Source organism: Plasmodium sp. gorilla clade G2 (genome assembly GCF_900097015.1).
Source record: "Plasmodium sp. gorilla clade G2 genome assembly, chromosome: 4".
Taxonomy (NCBI): Eukaryota; Apicomplexa; class Aconoidasida; order Haemosporida; family Plasmodiidae; genus Plasmodium; species Plasmodium adleri (nom. inval.).
Window position 1 is genome coordinate 707,227 of NC_041696.1, and position 15,524 is coordinate 722,750.

A 15,524-nucleotide genomic window follows, 5' to 3' on the forward strand; every position below is an offset into this window, starting at 1 on the left:
AATTTTTTTATTATTATTTTTTTTTTTTTTTTTTTATGTGTTTTGTTTTTAATATTTCTTATTTTAATTTTTTTTTTTTTTCAAACTTTCTTTATTTGCCAAATGTTAATATACTTTTAATTTGTTAATATAAAACGAAGATCCATACGGATCAAGATTTTAAGATAATACAAATGTTGAACATTAAAAAAAAGAAAAATTCGGTGCAAGGTAATTAATATAAAAAAAAATAATGATACACATTAAATATGTCACATATATATATATATATATATATATTTATTTATTTATGTTTCTATAGTATCTTGTATAATATGTGCTTATAAAAATTTGTATATAAAAAATTAATTTACAGTGGAAATTACCCCAGCATAAGAAACGGAAGAATCGCTCCTACATTTAGCATGGTTTGACTGAAAAAAAAAAAAAAAAAATACATATATATATATATATATATATTATATTAAAATGACCTGAATTGTTCAGGTTGTTTTTTTTAAAAAAAAAAAAAAAAAAAAGCTACCTGAGAGTAGTGCATTAATTTTGTGGAAACAGATGCTGTATAATGTTGAAGTAACTATAAAATCATAAAAAATAAAAAAAAATATATATATATTTATTTATATATATATTTATATATATTTATTTATATTTGTAATGTTTGATTTGAAATATCATTTATTTTACGTTTAGCATAATTTTAATGGGATTCGATCCGCAAATGGTGTTATGCGTTTCATTCAAGTAATCAACAAATCCTACAAAAAATATAAACATAAAATATATATAAATATATAAATATATATATATAGATATAGATCCTTCAAGGGTTAAAATTAATTTCCACAATGATATATATTATAATATTCATTTAAAAGATTAAATATAATTTTTTCGTTTTAATGTCCTTTTTTTTTTTTTTTTTTTTTTTTTTTATTCACCTGTTAAATCATGATGGCTAATTATTTTGACCGCATCCTTATCCATATTCTACAAAATACAAAATAATAAATATAAAAAAAAAAAATGTATGCACATATATATATATGTGAATCCCTATATAAGTATAGCATGTTTTGGTCTTTTACTTCAATTTGTTTAAAAATAAATGTATCCGAATATTTTTGTAATATATTCGTAAATCTAAATCTGAAAAGGTAAGAATAATATAAAAATATATAATACGATAATAATAAAACATACTAAATATTTTTTTATTTGAAGTTGAAAAATAAATTAATCATTAAAATAATAACTTACCTTGGTCCATAGTGACAGAAATCAGAAGAAAATAAAAACAAGTTGCATTGATCTAGGAAATATTTTTTTAAAGGATTAGCTAAAAAAAAAAAATTATAAAATATTAACAATAAATAGTCATCATAATATTATATAACTTAATCACTATATATATATATATTTTATTAGTTTTTAAGTACCAAATAGGTCTATTTTTTTTAAATCATTTCCTATGGAACCTACATATATAGGTACAATTTTTATATCCTTACTAAAAAAAATAAAATAAAATAAAATAATACAAATATAAATACAAATATACATATATATAAACTCATAATAATATATATCTTACTCTTTAATAATATATTTTATAAGTGGCAATTGCATTTCTATAGAATGTTCTTCTTCATCATCATCTGGATCGATAAAATTGTACAAATTGTGTGTATCACTTTTTATTATATCTGATATAACTGCAAAAAAATAAAAAATAAATAATAAAAATATTATATATATATATATATGAATAATTAAAAATATACAATTTTGGTATATAATTTTACTCTGTTTATTTATTTGTAAAAATCCAAATGGTGTCTCATATTTATCAACACGAGGAAATAAAAAACCTTTATTATAAATGTGGTGATTTGGGCCAAGGATAAAAATGTTCTTCCTACATTATATATATATAAATATATTTATATATATATATATATATTTATATTTATTTGTTTTATTTTATATTTTTTTCTTTTTACTTACACATTTTCTACATCTATGCTTGCATACACGTGAGAATTTGTTTCCAAAGCATAGTCATATCCCGCATGGCTATATAAATAAAATAAATATAAGAATAAAAAAAAAAATAATAATCTTATTATAATATTATGGATATATAAATGTATATATATTGTATTATATATATATAATTTTTTTTTTTTTATTTGATTTCATAATTTACGGGCATATGGCTGCCTTGACATTTTGCTTTTGTACGTTTGCCCTTTTAAATGATTCCTCAATTTTTGTTTTCAACACCTCTCCTAATATATAAAAAAATAAAAAGAATATATATAATATAATTTATTGTTTCATATTATATTTTAATAATATCATCTTAATAATCTATTATTTCAAAAAAAAAAAAAAAAAAAAAAAAAAAAAACATTACTTTTATTGGTATACCAAGAGCCACTGTGATATGCTCTTCTATAATTATCCATTGTTAGAGTATATTGAAAGGATAACCTTTTTATTTTATAAAAGAAACATAAAAGAAATAATATATAAATGGATATACTCAAAAAAAAAAATATATATATATATATAATATAATATATTACTTCTATAGAATATATATATAATTAAACAGAATATGAATAAGCTAAAAAAAGAAAATATATTTTTTTTTACAACTTAATGATATTATATATATATATATTATATATACATTTAGTATTATGCTAACTTTTGTATTAATAGCAAAATTAATAGGGTATGAATCCTCATGAGGAAAAAAAAATATTATATTTTTTTCTTTTTTTTTTTTTTTCAATAAATGTTTAAAAAAAAAAAAAAAAAAAAAGCAAGAATATTCAAAAATTATTTATATATATAATATATTTTTTTTTTAAAGAATCTCTATATTTTTTAGTCATATAACATATATAATATAAAGTGTACAAAGAAAATAGAAATAAAACTTTAATATATATATATATGTATTTTTTTTTTTTTTTTTGTTTAATTCTTTTACAATTCAAAATGGACACTATATATATATATATATATATATATTTGATGAATAACTTTATAATATTTTGTTTAAAAAAAAAAAATACGCACATAAAAATTTTCAAAAGATTGCTTTGATAAAAAAAAAAAAAACTATTATTACATAAAAACACAATATTATAAATTAAAAATTAAGATATTTTAATATATATATTATTATGTATGTATATTTTATTTATTTGTTCAATTAAAAGCTTTTCATTTTTTGTTAAAAAAATATAAAAAAATAAAATATATATATATATTCAAAAGGATAAATATTATTCATATGAATAACTTTTATTTATTTATTTATTTAATTATTTTTATTTTTATTTTTTTTATTTTAAAAGTTCAAAGTTTCCTTTTCTGTATCTTCATTTATTTCTTCTTCTTTATTTTGGATTAGCGTTTCTATTTGATTATTTGTAATGATATTATTTTCAATAACAGGTAAAATAATATTTTCTTCTTTTTTAATATCTTTATTAAGTTCATTTATTTCTTTAAAGTTATAATTATTATTCATATTTTCAATGATGTCTTCCTTTTTAAAAGTTTGTTCTTCTTTTGTTATATTATATGAACTCTTATATTGTTGTATATCATTTATGTATGTTTCATTTTTTTCATCATGTCTTAATGTCAAGTTGTCTATTTTATCATTTTCTAAATATTCATCTTCTATATTATCATTCATTTTTATTTCATCATTATTTATTATATCATCTTTTATAATATCTTCTAATATGCCTTCTTCTTTAATTATTTCTTTATTAATTTTAAGTTCATTTATTTTATTTTCGTGTTCATCAATCTCATCGATTTCTTCTTCAACCATGTCATCATTAACTTCATCTTGTTGCACCTCTTTTATGTCTTCCTTAACCACATCATCATTCATATCTTCAATCACATCATCATTCATATCTTCAACTACATCATCATTCATATCTTCAATCACATCATCATTCATATCTTCAACCACATCATCATTCATATCTTTAATCACATCATCATTCATATCTTCAATCACATCATCATTCATATCTTCAACCACATCATCATTCATATCTTCAATCACATCATCATTCATATCTTCAATCACATCATCATCACTCTCGTCTTTTACCACCTCTTTTATCACCTCTTCAATCACATCAACATCAATTTTTTCTTTTACCACCTCTTCAACCACATCAACATCAATTTTTTCTTTTACCACCTCTTCAATCACACCAACATCAATTTTTTCTTTTACCACATCTTCAATCACATCAACATCAATTTTTTCTTTTTCCGCCTCTTTTATGTCTTCCCTTATTGTATATTCATCGTTTTCTTTATTTTCATTCAACTTCATGTTAACCGTTTTTTGAAGTTTGAGGAGTATGTCTTCTTCGAACTGCGGAAGAAATACATTACTATTATTTTTATTTTTATTTTTATTTTTGTTTTTTTTCGTGTTATATTTTATTATATTATTTTCATTGTTTATATCATCATCTACATTTTTGTTTCCGTTTTCTTCGAATGGTTTTATTAGATCCTTCTGTGTTTTTATAATTGGACTAATATCTTTTTTATATTCTGGTGTTTGATCTTCTAATAAACTTTCAATAAAATTAGATGGTTGTGTTATTATATTATGATCATATGTTTGAACATTTTGTTGATACATATATTTATCATTTTTATAAATATGTTGTATATCATTATTCTCTTTTATATCTTTTACATAATATACTTGTTCTTTTATATTATCTTCTTTGAGTGTGTTATCTTCCTTGTATTGTTCAATTAACTCTTTTTTATTTATATCTTTTTTTTTTATAACATATGGTTTTATTTTATTTTCATTCTTATTCATTTTATTAATCCTTGTGTTTAATGTCCTCTTTAATATTTGTGATTTTTCTATATGACTTTTTTCCTCATTTAATAAATTAATTTTCTCATTTTCAAGAACAGAAATTTGTTTTTTTAATTTTAATAAGGAATTATTAAGATTATTAATAATATTATTTTTTTCTTTTTTTAATTCATCTCTTTTTGTATTTAGTAAGAATATTTTTTTTTCCAGATTTTCTTTACTCATATCACTTACTCCTTCTATCAAATTTTCTTTTTCGTTTTTCTTTTCAAGGTTCAGGTCGTTCATTTTTTTTTTTATTTCTTCAAGTTGATCATCAATTCTTGGATGAAAAAATAATAAATAAATAAATGAATATAATAATATGATAATGTTGTAAAGGTTGAAATATATATATATGTATATATTTTTATATGTGTTTATTAAATCTCATGACATAATACTGTTCATACATAAATATGCATAATTATTTCCATCTCTCATATAATATATGATGCTACTTTATATAATCATATATTTTTTATGTTTTACCTTTGAATACTTTCCTCATATAACTTACTTCCATTTTTTAACTGTATTAATCTAGAACACAAATTAGATTGTTGATTTAATAAATTTCTATATTCTTTTTCTAAAGATACTGGGTTCGGTTTTTTTTTGTTGGAATCTAATAGTTTTTCATTTTTCCTTATACTTTCTTTTAAAAATTTGATTTCTTTTTTACGATTTTCTATATCCATACATAACTGTTTATTTTTTTGTTCTAATGTTGATAAAAATAAAGGATCAGTTGATTTCTTTAACTTTTTTTTTAAAAGAATATTATCTTTTTTAGCAGTCTCTATATGTTTACATAAATATTGTATATTGTGTTCAATTGAATTGTATGTTTTCTTTAGTTCGGGTTTTTGTTGAGAGTTCATATGAATTTTATAATGTTCACATATATTTATTAACTCGCATATTTTGTCATTATATTTAAATAAATTATTAATATCTGAATCTTTCTAAAAGAAAAAAATTAAATCCACATTTTTTTTTTTCCCCTCAATATAAGAATATGTTCACACATACATATATATATAATATATGTATATATTTTTTTATATATATATTTTTTTATATATATATTTTTTTTTTTATTTTTACTTTTCTTAATATTTTATCACTCTCCTCTAGTAAGGTGTAGACATTTTTTAACTCGATGGGACAATAAACTTTATTTTTTATAATATCATCTCGATTTTTATTTATTTGAGAAACTAAAAAATATAATAACATACAAATATACATATATATATTTTTATATATATATACAAATAGTTCTTCCAACATTTTACTTTTATTTTTGTACTTGTAGATGATAACTCTTTTTCATAAGATAAACTTTTTTTTGAGGAATATCGAGAAGAAGATTTTATTTCAGACATTATGTAATTATAAATTATAACATTTGTCAATATATATATATATATATATAAGTATATATATATGTGTATATATTTTTTATTTTTTCATTTAAAGAAGAAATACTATTAAAAAATAAGAATAGGAACAACCTCCCAAAAAAATTAAATCAAGTATCCATTCTTAAATTATATATTATTTTTATAAGAGGAATTTTTTATGGAATGTATGTTAATATATATATTTTTTTCCCTTTTATAATAGACAGATATATAGAAAAATATTAAAAAAAAAAAAAAAAAAGAGGGATTATTTTATATATATTAAACGTGCACATATATATATTTATATATATGTTATGTATGTGTAATATTGTTTTATTCCCATTAGTATTATAAATTCTTAACACAATAAGGTACAATATTGAAAGGTATATTAAAAAAAAAAAAGAAAAAAAAGATAGACATAATTTGATGAGAAAAAAAATATATATGTATATATTTTCTTAAATATTTCTTCTTTAAAATAATATATTTTTATATTTATTTACATCGTATGAATCTCCTATTACGTTATTAATGAGTATAAATTTTATAAATGTAAAAATAATATAATATATATATATATATATATATATATGTCTATTTTTTTTTTTATTCCTTTTTTTCCATTATATGATAAATTAAAGTATATAAATATTATTATACATATATGACATTATTAATATTATCTATATAAAATATATATATATGTATATATATGTTTATATATATATATATTTTTTTTTTTTTTTTTTTTTTTTTTTTTATTCTTTCCAGTACAATGATTGATATAATACTAAAAATGTTCTTAGGAAAATATTTTGAATGTAAAATAAAATTTATAAAAATGTATATTTCTTCAATGTGTTAATATATATTATAATGATAGTTATAGTTAATATTTTAATATAAAACATATTATTTATATTATTTTTTTTATCCTTTATATATATATATATATATGTATAGCTTCTGACAACAATTTTATTAGTGTGAATATGGGGACAGGAATAGAAATTAGGAACATCATAATTAAAAACGATGAAATTAATAACTTCTTAAAAGTTAAAGAAAAATATTAGAAGAAAGATATAATATATATATATATATATATATACATATTGATACATTTATATGTTATAATGATTTTCCTTGTTTCTTTTATTACTGAAGAGTAAGAATATAGACATAGAAATAGTATATTTAAAAATAGAAAAGATTAACATAAGTTTTGTAACTCTATCTGGCATATTAACAGTATAATTAAACATATCACATATATATATATATATGTTTATATGTATGTATGTTTTTATGTGTTTTTTTTATTATGTTTTCATTTTATTGATGCAGCTAAAAATACAAGGTGTAGATTTAAGAGTTAAACCAAACATACATAAAAATACCTCTAAACAAATTAAAAATAAATTGACAAGTCTTTTGAAAAATAAAGAAAAAGGTAAAATAAAATTCATTTATATAAATACATATAAATAAATATTTAAACATACATATATATATATATATATATATATATATATATATATATATGGACATATGATCTTCTTATTTTATTTCATAAAATTGTCTCAGATTGTACAGGATTATATTTATCTTACCATATGGACGTAAAAAAAAAAAAAAAAAAAAAAAAAAAAATTAAAAAAATTAATATATATACAAAATATACATATTTTATTACATATATATATATATATTTATTTATTTATTTCCCCTTTTTTTTTTTTTTTTTATGTGTGATGTATTTTTTTTCAGAATGCTTGCCAAAAGAATAATATATCCACAAAAGAAATTTTATGTTGCTGTTGTGAGAAATACAAAAATGAAGAAGGTAGCATATGCTCTTACAACAATTATAATAACATGAAAACTTATATATGTAAAGAATGCTCTATATTAAAAAATAAAAAAAATGAAAATAATATTAATTCATTTTTTGAAGAAAAAAAAAACATCACTAATATAAACAAATATAAAATATTTATGAACGAAGAAAAAAATGTGTCATACGAATATAATAAAAAAAATAGGACTAATATGAATATGTTAAAATGTTATAATAAAGAAAGCATAAACAACACAACAACAAATATAAAAAGTATAAGAAATAATATTAATAATGATAATAAAAATGATGAATATTTTGAAGAAAGCAAAAATAATTATTCCATTCCTTTAAATAATATAAACGAATTATATACAAATAATTATTATAATTACAATAATAATATATCTTCAATTATTAGCATAATATCAGATACTCAAAATTATGAAAAACATAATTCCTTATTATCATCAAATAAAAGCAATCATTTAAATAATTCTCATTTGCAATATAATACGTCTCTTTCTAAAAATATAAACTGTAAAAATACATTAAATCAGTATAAGAACAATTTTATTGGAGAGAAAAATGAATTAAATGTGAGAAATAAAAAAAGTGATATTGAAATATACAATGTTGATTTAAATAATGAACAACCATTTAATCCTCAGGAATATAAAATAAAATACAATTGTTATAATAATTCTAAAAATATTTTATTATCAAACGATTATTCTTATGTATCTTTAAAAAATATATTTAAACAATCTAAACCTTTAAGAAAAAAAAAAATTAACAATTATTTATGTTCCTATCAAAATAAAAAATCAAATGATCAACTAGACAAATTACATGAAGGATGTATGGAAAATGATTTCATTCCTTTAAAAGAAAACATTATTTTTGATCATATAAATGTGGAAAGTAAATATGACATCTTTGATACCAATCATAGTAATTTATTATACACTTATAATAATGTGTATGATGATAGTGGAATTAAAATAAATGTGGACAATATATTTGACCAAACGAGAGATTAAAATATATAATACATACATACATATATATATATATATATATATATATATATATATATATATATATTATTTGTATGATCTTTTTTTTTTTTTTTTTTTTATTTTAATACATTCTTTTTATAAGTCGTTGTTATATATATATATATATTTCATAAGATATTATAAAAAAAAAAAAAAACATATATACATATATATTTATATTCTACCTTCTCAAAATAAAACAATTGTGTTTTTCCTTGATAGGAAGTTTTAGGATATACAAATTTATTGTTTTTTTTATATAGATTGTGTAAACTATTAACTGTTAAAAATTTTTCATTAAAAAATAAAACTACTATTTCTAAATTTTTCAAAAAAAAAATATAATAAAACAAAAAAAAATACATACATACATATATATATATATATATATATATATATATATATATGTATATATTATAAATGCAACAAAAAAAACTTTAAAATGTCATCTTAAAAAATAATGTTATTCTTAATTTAAATTAGAAACAAATAGCATATAACATATGCTTTCTTTTTTTTTTTTTAAATACAATAATATAAACATAATATAATTATGAAACATATATATATAATATGTGTGTGTGTGGAGGTGTTTTTTTTTTTTTTTTATTTTTTTTATTTTTGCCTGAACAGTTCAGGTAAATTATCCAATATTTATCACTTTATTTATTTTTTTTTTTTTCATGAATGGAATTGTATATTATTTTGGCTATTTAATTTAAAGTGGTTAGCCATTTTATTGGATCGGATAAATTTATTTGAATCAGGTACAATTGGCATATCTTTAATGTCCAAAGGTTTTGGGAATTCATTAAAGTAAGGATGGTTTAATGCTTCCTGTGCTGATATTCTGCATTGAGGATTATAATGTAGCATTTTTTGTAATAAATCTAGACCAATATCAGATAAGTATAGACCTGAAAATTGGTTGGCTATATTTGGGAAGTGTGAACGTAAATTATTAACATTCATTTTAATTTTTTTTTTTTTAAAGAGTTCTTTATTTTTGGATATAAAAGGATATTCATAAAATTCAGGATAGGATTCCTTATCTGGTAATCCTAAAAGACATAAGATTTTAAAAAGTTGATCAATTTCGTTTTCTCCAATAAATAATGGTTTTTTTAATATCATTTCCGCAAAAATACATCCAACACTCCAAATATCAATTTTATTAGTATAACATTGTTCACCTAATAACAATTCAGGTGCTCGATACCATAAAGTAACTACATTTTTTGTAAAATTATGATTAGTTACATGTCCAAATTTTCTAGCCATACCAAAATCACAAATTTTTAATATTCCTTTATTACTGTATAATAAATTAGTTGGTTTTAAATCTCTATGCATAACCCAATTGCTATGTAAATAATTAATTCCATTAAGTAATTGTCTTAATAAACATTTCAATTCAGATATAGTAAAACTTGGAGATTTATTATCAAGTACCATTTTAAGTTCATGTTCTATATATTCCATAACTAAATATATATCATTTAAATGTTTTCCAAAAACAACTTCTTTAATGGATAAAATATTATCATGTTGTAATTGTAATAATATATTTATTTCTCTTAAAGAAGTCATAGCAAATCCTTCATTATGCATACTAGAAAAATTTTTTAGTTTTTTCAAAGCAACGATCTTTTTCGTTTTTTTATTTTGTGCTCTATATACTGCTCCATATGTACCTTCACTTATTTTATTTAACTTTTTATAATTTTTAACATTCCTACAACCATTTAAGATACAGTCGATTTTATTTTTTTCTTCATCAGAGGAATAATCATTTAAAATTGCGCTATCTTCACTACCAGAATCTTTATTACTCTCACATGAAACATTTTTTTCATCTTCATATATTAAATGTTCCTTTACGGTATATTTTTCTTCATTAATAAGATTATCTGTTTTGTTTTTCTCAGCAAAAACATTTATTTGATCACAAATATTAATATTGTTTTGATCCGTATGATGATTTTTATTGTTGTGTTTATCCTTATAATAATCATGATTACTCTTTTGATCCTTATAATGATTGTTATTATTATGTTCACCCTTATGGGACTTTTTTTTTTCACTAAAATCCCTTTTTGAGATATATAAATCTTCCTTTTCTTTTTTTTCCCCATCTCTTTTTGATGAATCCTCAGAATAATTTGAAGTATAATAGCTACTATCCCTTCGTTCATCATGCCTATTATATTTTTCTTCCTCTTGTTCATAATCATATTTTTTATTTTTTATTTTTCTTTTTTTATCGTATATTTCTGGTGAGCTTTCATCATATTTTCTTTTCCCTTTATATTTATTTGATTGTTCCTTATAATAAGAATTTTTTTTTTTATCCGTTTTGGAGCTAGAGTATTTTTTATATTTATTATAATCACTTAATTCATCATAATTTTTTTTTGTTCTTTTGGGAGATGGGGAATGTATATATTTTTTTTTGTTTACTGGCTTGATGGAAATATGTTTGTTATTTTTATGTTCTTCACGTGATTTATAAGAATTATATGTATCATATGAATTATACGTATCATATGAATCATATTTTTTATATTCATCTGAGGAATTATAAGAATGCTTATATTTCATTTTATAATTTTTTGAATTAAAAGATTTATTATCACGACGATAAGGATGATACTCATTGTTTTTATCTTCATCCTTCTTGCCTCTTTCCTTCTTTACATCATGCCCTTTCCCCATTTTACAAATATAATGGGTGAGCTAACAAATAAATATAATATAAAAAGGAAGAAATAAAACAAAATAAATATATAACTAAAAATATATAAATATATAAATATATATATATATAAAAGTACGTGAATATTTTAGCCTACAAAAAATTCTAATACGACATATATGTTAACATATCCACATATATTTATTTATTTATTTATTCATTCATTTTTATTTTATATATTATTTGTAATTTTTATTTACCTCTGTCGTTTGTTAATATTTTTCGTGTCGCTTAATTTTATTATACATTCCATTACTAAAAATATATAATTTTATTTGTTATATTATTTATTTATTTATTAATTTTTTTTTTTTTTTTTTTTGGAAGTATGATATATTTCCTTGTTTTGGTGACTTGATTATATTTACACATGAAATGAATAATAAAGTAGTACATATTTAAAAAGAAAAAAAAATAATAATAATATAAAATAATATAACAAATATTAATATATATATATATATTCTTCTTTTTGATGGTTTTTAATATGCTTATTTAAAAAAACTTTTTTTTTTTTTAATTTTCTTTCTCTTTAATTTTATTTATAAGGGGGAAATTATAATGTTCGTAAAATTAAGTCCCTTTTCATCATACAGTAAAAAATAAATAAATAAATATATATATATATATATATATATTATTAGTACTTTTTTTTTTTTCCTATATATTTTATGTAAGGATGTTATCTTTTTATAAGGTTTTTCTTTTTCACAGTTCTTCATAATGAAAGGAATAATAAAAAAAAAAATATAATAAAATAAATGAATAATATGTAGTATATATCTTCATAATGGTTTTAATATTGTTATATTTAAAATATGAGATCTTAATCCTGTCATATAAATTAATATATCTCTTTCTATATTCTTTGTCCACTGTCTTCTTAAGACTTATAAAAAACATGAAGGTTAATAAATACGTCGAGGAGAAAAAAATTAAAATATGCACATATATCATAAAAAATATATAAAATAAATTATATAACATATATTATATAACATATGTCATATCTTATATTTCCATTGTTCTTATAAAAAAAAATAAAAATCGTTTTCTTTTAGGTCCTCTTTTGATTGTAGAAGATGACTTAATTGTACAATATATATATATATATATATATATATATATTAATATATTGTATTATTTTCTTTTTCTTTTTTTTTTTTTTTTTTTAAATTCTAAAGAAAATGGAAGCTCCACAATTCAAACCTATACATGATGTTATACGAATAAAAAAAAAAGAACATGATGTTAATATAAAATCTGATATATATAAAAAATTTCTTGAATTAAAAAAGGAAGCTTGTAAAAACCTGGAAAATAAAAATGTCAAAGTAATTATATATGAAAATATAAATTATGACGAAATAAAAAATAAAAAAAAAAATGAAAAAGACCAAGAGAATTATAATAGTAGCAGTAGTAATAGTAATGTTTGTGATGAAAAATATAATGAAGACATTAATAAAAATAATGAGAAGAAAAATAAAAAAAGAGATAATATAACAAAGAAAAATATAAAAGATGATAAATATAATGATGATAAATATAATGATGATGATAATGATGAAAATAATAAGAATAATATACAGAATGATAAAAAAGAATATATTGATGATGTAGTAAAAGAAGAAAAAAAAAATACAAAAGTTTTAGGTACCTTAAAAATATTATATAATTTTTATGTTAACTTATATGATAAATTAAAAGAAGATGTTGAAAACATACAGAATAATACAAATAATAATAATATAGATTTATTTAGAGATATAAACCTTTATACAAATTATATATCTATGTTTGATATTTTAAATATATGTGAGGATTTGCATATTATTAAAAATTTTATTAACTCTAAGAAGGAATGTGAATTAATATGGATACTAACACTTAATTATTTTGATAATATTAAAGAGAACGTTTTTCAAAGGTATAGACATAAAATAAATGTAACTTATAAGAGAAGAAATACATTAGAAAAACAAAATGAAAAAAAAAAATTACAAGAAGGTACTACACAAAATGTTGAACAAAAACAAATCAAACATGAAGATGATGATAATAATAATAAGGATGATGATAGTAATAATAAGGATGATGATAGTAATAATAATAATGATGATAATAATAAGGATGATAATAATAAAAATGATGATAATAATAATAGCAATCATCATAATAATATTAAAGGAAAAAAAAAAGATACACATGATGAAAAAATCAATGTAAAAAGTGATAATTCCTATATACAGAAAAAAAAAAAAAATAATAATAATAATAATAATAATTCTTATTATAATCATAGCTATAGTCAAGAAATACATAATCAAGATACATATTACACAGATGAGAACCACAATATTAAAGAATATATTTATGATCAATTATATGATAAAGAAAATTGTATAATGTATAGAAAAGTTAACTTTTTTATATTTGTTTATATTTTAATATATATTATAAAAACTAGCACAAGAAAAATTCAAGCTATTAAAGATGATATTAAAAAAGTAAAAAGCTTTTTCTTCTTTTTAAATTTATATGAAAAAAAAAAAACTATAGAAATATTACAAAATATATATAAAGATAAATATTTACAATTCTTTCAAAATTATAAAGGAAGAGAAGAAATAGAAGATTATAGAAAAAGAAAAATATTTCGTCATAAATTCTCTTTTTATAATATCAATAAAATATTGCATGACAAAGATGATTTGATAAAACTTAAAAATAAAAATATCCAACATGATAAAGAAGATAAAAAAAGAGCAAATCGTCAAATTGAAAAAAATAATAATTTTCATATTTTGAAAGGAATGAAGGAAGAAAAAGAGAATGAAAAGGAGGAACTCATTTTAAATATATCCAATAAAATAAATGATGAGGAGGCAAGAAAAAAAAGGGAAGATGTTAATAAATACGAGTTAACAAATTATATGGAAACTATTGATATGGAGAAAAAAAATATTGACAATAAATTTGTTCAAGTAGAAAATAAAAAGGATACACTTTTTAAAGATCCAAATAAAAATACTGAAAAAAATAATAATAATAATAATAATAATAAAAACAGTAACAGTAGTTGTTGTAGCAGTAGTAGTGACGAGCATGGTAATCATAATAAAAATAATGTCCTATTAAATCAATATATTTTTGATTATATATTTAAAAATTATTGTTATAAAAAAAAATATTGGAAAGTCAGAGAAGGTATATGTGTAGACTATGGCATCATAAAAAAAGAAAAAAAGAAATTTAAAATAGACATATATAATCATAGTAAATATAATATTAATGTAGATATAGATATAGACAAAGAGTTACCATTATTAGTAATATTCAAAGATAAATTATTTTGTATTAATTCAAAATATTCAATATATTTACAAATAGATAATAATGCAAATACAGGAGAAAAAATTGGTTGTATTCATGTTAAATGTAAATATAAAAATGTATATAAACAAGAAACCTTTTTCAAAATACCAGTATATATCTGTTTAAAATAGGAAATGAAAAA

The 15,524-nt window shown here is 18.8% G+C and overlaps 5 protein-coding genes across 5 annotated transcripts; 2 read left to right on the top strand and 3 right to left on the bottom strand.

Annotated features, from left to right (window-relative positions):
- Positions 1-344: 344 nt before the first annotated feature.
- Positions 345-2,471, bottom strand: PADL01_0416700 (memo-like protein; the record flags this gene model as incomplete). The annotated part of the gene is made up of 12 exons (XM_028685286.1): positions 345-413; positions 524-577; positions 688-758; positions 942-990; positions 1,089-1,149; positions 1,261-1,339; positions 1,440-1,510; positions 1,595-1,715; positions 1,806-1,918; positions 2,008-2,076; positions 2,210-2,291; positions 2,420-2,471. 12 exons carry the CDS (start codon positions 2,469-2,471, stop codon positions 345-347), a joined length of 891 nt encoding a protein of 296 aa, XP_028536800.1.
- Positions 2,472-3,367: 896 nt separating this feature from the next.
- PADL01_0416800 (conserved Plasmodium protein, unknown function) lies at positions 3,368-6,324 on the bottom strand (the record flags this gene model as incomplete). The annotated part of the gene is made up of 4 exons (XM_028685287.1): positions 3,368-5,216; positions 5,426-5,901; positions 6,044-6,156; positions 6,249-6,324. The coding sequence occupies 4 exons, from the start codon at positions 6,322-6,324 to the stop codon at positions 3,368-3,370; spliced, it is 2,514 nt and encodes an 837-aa protein (XP_028536801.1).
- A 799-nt stretch (positions 6,325-7,123) lies between these two features.
- On the top strand, positions 7,124-9,231 carry PADL01_0416900 (conserved Plasmodium protein, unknown function; the record flags this gene model as incomplete). Its single annotated transcript, XM_028685288.1, has 6 exons — positions 7,124-7,169; positions 7,312-7,406; positions 7,516-7,599; positions 7,696-7,801; positions 7,936-7,970; positions 8,119-9,231. 6 exons carry the CDS (start codon positions 7,124-7,126, stop codon positions 9,229-9,231), a joined length of 1,479 nt encoding a protein of 492 aa, XP_028536802.1.
- A 699-nt stretch (positions 9,232-9,930) lies between these two features.
- PADL01_0417000 (cdc2-related protein kinase 1) lies at positions 9,931-11,964 on the bottom strand (the record flags this gene model as incomplete). Its single annotated transcript, XM_028685289.1, has 1 exon — positions 9,931-11,964. The coding sequence occupies one exon, from the start codon at positions 11,962-11,964 to the stop codon at positions 9,931-9,933; it is 2,034 nt and encodes a 677-aa protein (XP_028536803.1).
- A 1,227-nt stretch (positions 11,965-13,191) lies between these two features.
- PADL01_0417100 (conserved Plasmodium protein, unknown function) lies at positions 13,192-15,513 on the top strand (the record flags this gene model as incomplete). Its single annotated transcript, XM_028685290.1, has 1 exon — positions 13,192-15,513. The coding sequence occupies one exon, from the start codon at positions 13,192-13,194 to the stop codon at positions 15,511-15,513; it is 2,322 nt and encodes a 773-aa protein (XP_028536804.1).
- Positions 15,514-15,524: the final 11 nt, after the last annotated feature.